An 8,466-nucleotide genomic window follows, 5' to 3' on the forward strand; every position below is an offset into this window, starting at 1 on the left:
AATTGAAAAGTTGTGCTGTCTATCTCAATTAGGTGGTTGTCTACGGTGACGGAATGGTGGGACGGTCATGTTTCGTTTAGTTTATTGTTTGAACATTTGGCTTCTGCATGATTGACGGTTAATCTGGTGAAATATGATTTTGGTTGCACAACACTAACGTACCATGGACATGTTGTGGGCCAGGGCCAAGTAAGTCCAGTGTATCAATCAATCAATCAATCAATCAATCAATCAATCAATCAATCAATCAATCAATCAATCAATCAATCAATCAATCAATCAATCAATCAATCAATTAAACTTTATTTATATAGAAGCTTTCATACAGGTTAATGTAGTTTAAAATGCTTCTCAATTGAATGACAAGCTGATAATAAGACAGAATAATCAACAACATAAAGAAAAGGAATAAACATCTCATCTCATAATATTACCAAAAACGCTGGATAAAGATCTCTCTGATATTTTGATGGTAGTGCAGTTGTCAGTAGTGTTCAGGCTTGTTTTAAGATACTGAGATTTGTTGCTTGATAAACTCCTGAAGCAATGAAAGCGCAGTGGGAATAAGTGTGTAGTACGCAGGAAGTGGGAGATTGTGTAGATTTCTGCTTTCCTGTTCAACAGAATGACTTCTTGGTGTGTTGATTTGCTTGTCTGTCTCCACTGCATTTATTCACTCTCAATCTCATGGTCCAACAAATGCTGGGATCAGACAATGCAGTATTTTTGTTTTTCATAATAGTCACCATGTCAGAATATGCACTCATACTGCCATGAATTCTTGCCGTGTCTTGGTCAGGAGACTGGCAATACTAAAAGTATGACCTCGACCAATCATTGTTCATGACCTCGCATGAGTTCACTGGGGAGGAGGGTGAAGAAATTGTCAATCATGCCTAGAGGAGCACTACATGTGATGCTGGTGGTCCTGTGTTAAAAAAAAAAAAGAAAAAGAAAAGAAAGAAAAAATGATTGTGTACCTTTTCCTGGGTGGGGATAATGAATGTGTTAATATATCAAGAACATTACATAAAGCTACCTGGTTCACTGTATGTAAACAGACAATCTCATGGAGGGGAAAATGATTAGGTTTGGGAATTGTATACTCTAGTAGCCTAAATGAAGATAGAACGATATGTTTTAATATCAAGTGCTTTCACAATCACTATAACTGAAGTGCTCTCTGGCACACATATGTAAAACCTGACACAGAGAGTCAAAGCTGTGCAGCGGCTGTCCAACTGAGCTGAGCCACACCCAGTGTCCAATACAGCAGGAGAAGTAGTGGCTCATCTCTGCCTCCCCCACAGACTGCCGTCAGTCATCAGTTATAACTGAAAAACTATATAGTGATATGTATATATATTAGGGTGCATCAAATTTGAATGGGAAATTTTAATTTCAAAATATCAATCTGGCTGGCATTGCATTTTGTTCCAATTAACATACAAATTATTTTTGCAAAGTTTTGAGGAAATCCATTGAGATTTAGGGGTGCCACCTAACACACAAACTTTTGTGAAATTTCGAAAAATGTGCAATTTTTAGTCTAATTGCCAAAAGGTTGACCCAGAAATGCTGTGTACAGTGAACTTTTATACAGTAACATGTTCTATAGGGTTATCAAAGTATAATTAGTTTGTTTGCCCTTTGGGCAACTTGGGCATTTCTCAGAATTCAACTTTCAAGATTCTCCATTCATTTATCCTATAGACAAAATGAATGGAGGTCAATGGGACATGTTCACGTGGCCTTTCCCTGAGATGGTGCAGCAGTTCCACTGAGCAACATCAACAGGGAGAGAGAGAAAGGAAATGGAACCTGAACTCTGAACCTAGCCAGTGCGTCTCCCCCAGATATGTCTCCCCACCTGCCACCCAGGAGTAACCCTTTTATTCAGGGATTAGCTTGCGCTTGCAGCGGCGAAGGTTTGGCTGTTGGCTGCGGTCATGTTCAACTGCCTGCAGCACATTCTGCAGGTGCTGCTCCTTCCTGGCCACTGCAACGAAGTCAGATGTGAGCTTGACGCCACGCTCGGCACAGTCATTGACCACATTCACTGCATGGACATTGACCTCACTTTTTTTGAACGCAGCATTGGTAGCCCATTCCTTCACATCGAGAGACAGAAATGCTGGATCAATGTTCAGCTGGTGCATCCCAAACCAGCAATCTGTATTGGCGAGGTCGGGCAAGCTGGTGGTTGGCAAGAGGGCAGGGAACTTTGGCTTGCCAAAGCGCTGCTGTGGGACATGCATGGGGAGATCAGCTGACTTGTGCTCCAAGATCGCACTGGCAAGTGCACGCTTGTCATCAATGGGCACCTTGCTGCTGAAGAGAGCCAGGGGTAACATCTCACCTGTCAGGTACCAGCGATGCCTCTCTAGTGCCTTATATGCCTCATCTACAGCCTTGTATGCCTGCAGGCGGTGGTAGAGTGTGAGGTCATTCCAGGCAGCATCTACAGCTTTCTCGCAGGTCAGCCACCACTTTGCATAGATGTGTGTGATGAAGTTGGTAAATGCTCGAATCTTCGGCACCTGCTGCCGTGTGGTGATTGTGCCCTGGGGAAGCAATGCGATGTGCTGCTCCATCAAGGCCAGCTTGAGACTGTAGAGCAGCTTGGCCATCCATCGTGCCTTGTGGAGCGCTCCCGGTCGTTGTAAGGTCAGTGCAGTCTGCTCTTCACCATCTGCATCCAGAAACACAAGACACAGCTGCACACACTCACGGTAGTCACCTCGCTTGTAGTCAATCACTTCTTTTGCGCACGTGAGAAGTTCAGCACGTAACTTGCCCAGAAATGGTTGCTCGGTGTTGGCAGGAATGTAGCGGGACCATTGGGTGCTGGATTCTTGTGGTAACAGTTTCCAGTTCTCTCTCAGACGTGTGAACAAGGTAACCTCTGGCGAGCGTGATGACTCCACCTTCAGGTGTGTGAAAACCTGGTTCAGGAGGACCTCACCAATGTGGTGCCGACACCCAGACCAAAGCAGTGGTCGGCCCAGTGAGAGCTGTATGGCAATACAGGCTGCCGTGAGATGGCCAGTGTTTGACGCAGTGGTGTCAAATGCCATATTGACAACCTGGTCAGTGCAGCACCAGTCCTGCAGCAACTTGCATGTCAACCGGGCAATGATCGCTCCACATGCCTCATTGGTCTGCTTCTCATACGCTGGGACACCAAGCAGTTTCAGCCGCTCTGCATCTCCGACCACCACTGTAAGACGCTCCTCCAACTGGCGCACATTGCTGAGCTTTGGTGTTAACTTGCTGTCCCAGTGTAGGGTGCACAATTGAGGTATATAATATAATTGTATAATATACAAAGACACAACTACATATATAGTAGTAATATGTAATAAGAGTATACATACCCAACACAAAACAAAATATAAAGATCTGTTTTCTTGAGCTGCAGTCTTTGAGAGCTCTACGACGACCATTGAGCACTGTTACTTCATCCAACAAAAACAGATGTGTGGTGGCACCCCTAAATCATCAAGTATTGGAAAAATATTTTGACTGTGTTTTTTCTACATATATTGGAACACTTTTAGCACCCAGCCATATCAAAATTCAAGAATTTTGTTTTTTGATGCACCCTAATATATATATATATATATATATATATATATATATATATATATATATATATATATATAACTTAAATCAAGAAAATGGTCACCGATGACTGACTGAGCATTCTGTCATCCTATAGGTCAATGTCAATGAATACTGGTCAAACTAGTCAGGAAAATACAAAAAATAGACTTTTTGTTGGGGTGTTGTTGGGCATCCCAAACTCCACATCCCTGTTCTTCGGTTATGTCACACAACAATCCCGTTTGTTGTTTCTTATATTCATAATCAGGCCCGTAGCTGTAAATCTGTCGTTGATGACGAAATTGTGTCACAATCACGCTGAATTTGTGTAGTCGGAAGCCTGCAAACAGCAAATAGTCAACGGTTTGCATTAAAAGGACAAAATTGTGAAGAGAAACAGAACAAAACAACATTTAATCTGGATAATTGTGTTTATTCCTGTGTGTTTATGATATCAGTTCACAGGTTAAGGTACTTTTAAATAATGACCAAAATAAGTGTTTTATAGCCTATAAAGCCTATAAATATCTCTTTTCCTGACACCAACTCAATGGATCATTAATGTGTGACACACAGCAAGATCTTGCATTAGACAGAGAGTGATGTTGGTATTTTCAGTCCTAATTTTAAAGGAATAGTTCAACATCTTGGGTTATATCATTATTTGCCTTCTGTCTAGGAGTGAGATGAGAAGATCAATATTATTCCTGTGTGTGCAATTTTAAGGCTGTATAAAGACTGGAAGCAGGGGGAAGCAGCTAGTCTTCCTCTGTCCAAAGTTCAAACATACATCTTTTAACACCTCCAAAACTCACTAATTTCCATGTACACAAACATAAATGTGGAGTTTTTGGAGGAGTTTAATGTTGGAACTATTTCTTGTTAGAAAGCAAAGTCCTCACGGTGAGGTTGTAAGGTTTGGTACCATCATTGGCTAGCTGTTTCTCCCAGTATGGAGTGTTTATGCTAAGTTAGGCTAACCACAGAAGCTTCCATCCATTCAGTCCATGTGGATTCCAACCTCTGTTATGGTGTCCAAGCTGTACTTACCAGACTGACATACAATACCAATTAAAAGTATGGACACACCTTCCCATCCCATTGTCTGGTACTGTGCATGAGATATTCAGCTGATAAAAACAGCACTCAAGTAGGCTGCATGGTTGAATAAATCATACTTAAATACATCAGGGATCAACATGTTACCACACAACACTGCTTGTCATTACTATATACAACCGTGATTGATGAGCTGACCTGATGTCATTGATCAAGTCAGCTCAGGGTTGTAACTAGAACGATTTTGTCTTCCGTTCTCGTGAGTATTTTGCAGTGATTTAGTGTCAGTTTTATTCCATTCCCAGATTTTCTGTCTAAAAGCAGCTATTTGTGTAGTGGGAAAGAGAAATGTGAGGATTTGGAGATGCTGAAGTTCTCTTCTGTGATCCTGTGGTTTCAGGGACAGAATGATGTCTATAAGCCTGCACAGTTTTATCAGCTGCTTACACTGCAAAAACTCTTTTAAAAGAACTGTACTCCTCAAAATGAAAATACAGTCATTATCTACTCACCCTCCATGTCAGATGAAATGTCTTTTGAAGTAAGTAGGACCAATAAAGACAGTGAGAGTATACTCATGATTCCATCTCCCTTATCCCAAACTATTGAAGTTAAGCGGGCCATCTTCCCACAGCCACAAAATAAGCATAAAATATCCATCAAATTAGTGCAAACAGCTTGTGCAGCACAACCCAAGTTTTCTGTGCCCAAACTACTCAAAAGTCTACCTCATTATTTCCTGTAGGGTATTTCCCTAAATGTCAGTCCTCCATCATAGAGGTAACAGAATGAGAATTAAGACTTTGCTTTTTATTGCAGGGTCACAGTCCTTTTTCTTTTTTTTTAGACAATGAAAAAGTTGCTCATGGAAAGTGATTTTTTCATCTTTTTAAAGGGCTATTCAACCAGTTTAATGATCACATAAAGCTATAAAACCAAATCAATGAATGATGCTGAAGCCCTCAATCAATCTGAATAGAACAGCATCATTTAGTGATAATTATCTGTCTCTTCTTCACTTTTTCACACACTTCTTCACATTTTAAATGTAAACATAGTTATTTAATGCAGTGCTAATGTAAGAATATTAAAAATAGTGGGTTTAAAGGAACGTTAATCACAACCTGGGATTTATTTCCAACACTTATGATGTTGAGGTATCGAACAACGGATACTTTGCTAGAAATATGAGTTAAGTAACACAGGTAATCAGTTGATTATATATGTTGTTCGGCTCTGTTTCTTGACTAATGTCACTGGGGTTTTCTGCCAATGTAAATATTCCATCCTCATTTAAACACAGGATCCTGGAGGCTGTTTCAACAGTTTATTTAATTCAGGCAGAATGGAATGGTTTAGCAGTTGGTTGATGGTGGATGATTTTTTCTATATAAAGACATATTAAAAGAAAGTGTTACAACTCTGAACAGTATCAAACAAAGACTAATAATAAATTAGGGAATCATTTTAACTTACATCAGTAATGCATCCACAATTTGGGATTCCATAATGAAGTCACATCAGGTTTTCTTTTGTTCTGCCTGGAATGGTGCTGAGGGAAAAAGAGAGTCGCAGGCCTGAAGGAGGAGTTATATCATCTTGTGGGAGTGGTCTATCCATGAGTGACAGTCTATGCAGCGTGTAGGTGGGATAGGGACTTGGGATTTAACAATATTATAGGTTTACATCTTTGCCATCAGTTCTATCTATCTAAACTTTGTGTGATAAATCATGTCACTGGTTGGTCAAAACCACAGAGGTTCAGTGATTTGGAATGCGTTGCCATCTCAATGTTTTAATTTAGCACCTACAAATGTTAAGAAAGCTGTAAAAGGTTTGTTTCTATCGCTGCAATGTTATCCTTATAGATTATCTTTGTAATGGACCCACTAATCCTAATTTGAGTTTTCTACAAGCAATTGTACAGCATATCTGTTATCTCTCTTTTGACCTTCATTTTAATAATCTTAGTTTTCTCTTTGATTAATGTAACCCTTGCACTGGAGATTGCCTAGATTAAGCCCCTCTGGGGTTTTTGTGCACTTCTCCATCACATGTTATGTTACTTATATGTATATAATCTGTATCATCTGATTTGTATATGTGTAAAAGTATTTTGATTATTTTGGTATGGCAGATGGCTTTACATACTATGATACCCATGAGCCTTGGTAATCATGAGAGGAAGTCAATCAAAAGTACATATAAGAGTTCATTAAAGTTACACACTGTGGTATATATTGTTCTAAATAGTGAAGTTCTTAGCCTACACTCATTGTAAGAGACACATGTATGTAACAGATTTTTAAGAAGGATTATTAGATGTTTCTTGCCAAAATGCACCATGGGTTTTCCAGTTTACTCCTCACCTTTAGTTATTTTGTACACTATCTTGTACCTTAACATCATTTGACACCCGAAAGACAAGGCCAAGGCGAACTTTGAATGACGAGTAATGATGAAAACAAATGTGTGTTTTTTACAGAAAGCAGACAGTAATGACCCTGGGAAAGCTTGGAAATACTTCACGTAATCCTACAGTGTTTTCCCATTATTTTATTGCATAGCCACCAAGCTTGAATATTTGCTTGCAAGTCTAAACCACCAATTTGACCACTGATTACAGTACGAAGGTCATTTTTAACCTGCTTTTATTTAAGCCAACAGAACACCAAACCTTTTACCCACAGTCTTTCACCGAGGGCTGCCTGTATAACTAGCCTTTTACTGTGGATGCATAGAGTGAGAGGAAGGATAATGGAGGAGAGGGAGGGAGAGGGAGGAGGTGGCAGACTGGTGAATGTGTGGAAAGAAGAATTGACTATACAAACAAATATTGCATACACAATGCATCTCTTGGTGGATTGAACTGGAATGGCTGCTGATATAAATTGATTGATATCCAACAGTGCTCCTGGAATCTATATCCCTGTGCTTTCCATCCATCCATCCACCATCCATCCATCCACCATCCACCATCCACCATCCACCATCCATCCATCCACCATCCATCCATCCACCATCCATCCATCCATCCATTCATCCATTCATTTTCAGTTGCTTATCTGGTACCAGGTGGCAGAGGCATTAATGAACCCAAGACACCCTTCATCCCAGCATGCCCTCCAGCTCCTCCTGGGGGATCCTAAGGTGTTCCAGGAGATACGTAGTCCCTGCAGTGTGCTCTGGGTCTGCCCTGGGGTCTCTTACCATATGAAAGAGCCTGGAACACCTTCAGAGGGAAGTGTCCAGGAAGCATCCTAACACTTCAACTGGCTCCTTTCAACGTGGAGGAGCAGAAGGTCTACTCGGAGCTACACCCGGATGTCCAAGCTCCTTATCTTATCTCTGTGGCTGAGCCCACACTCTCCTGGGGAAATTCATTTCGGCAGCTCGTAACCACAATTTCATTCTTTAAGTCACTACTTAAAGCTCGTGACCAGGTAGGTAGGTGAAGGTTGGAATGTAGATCGACTACTAAATTGAGAGCTTTGCCTTCTGGCTCAGCTCTTTCTTCACCGGTACAATGCCCACATTGCTGCTGATTCTGCATCGATCCACCTGTCAACTAGACCCAGAGATACTTAAACTCCTCCACTTGGGGCAGCAATTCATTCCTAACCGAGAGAGACAACAAACATGAAGTTGCCTCACTATGGCAACATGAAGTTGCCTCACTATGGGCCCTAAATGAGGCCCATAGTGAGGCAACTACACAGTGCCCTTAATGTGTAGTTGCTGTGTAGACAGCAAATTAAACTGATAGAATGTGTCTTTTTAAAAAAACCTTTTCTACTGTTG

General features: G+C 40.8%; 1 protein-coding gene across 1 annotated transcript; it reads right to left on the bottom strand.

The window, feature by feature from the left end:
• Positions 1 to 1,892: 1,892 nt before the first annotated feature.
• Positions 1,893 to 3,592, bottom strand: LOC133979114 (uncharacterized). Its single transcript, XM_062417559.1, has 2 exons — positions 3,378 to 3,592; positions 1,893 to 3,014 (listed from the first exon to the last, which is right to left on the bottom strand). The coding sequence occupies exons 1-2, from the start codon at positions 3,444 to 3,446 to the stop codon at positions 1,893 to 1,895; spliced, it is 1,191 nt and encodes a 396-aa protein (XP_062273543.1). The 5' UTR covers positions 3,447 to 3,592.
• Between the last annotated feature and the right edge of the window lie 4,874 nt (positions 3,593 to 8,466).

This window comes from Scomber scombrus, chromosome 1 (assembly GCF_963691925.1).
Source record: "Scomber scombrus chromosome 1, fScoSco1.1, whole genome shotgun sequence".
NCBI lineage: Eukaryota > Metazoa > Chordata > Actinopteri > Scombriformes > Scombridae > Scomber > Scomber scombrus.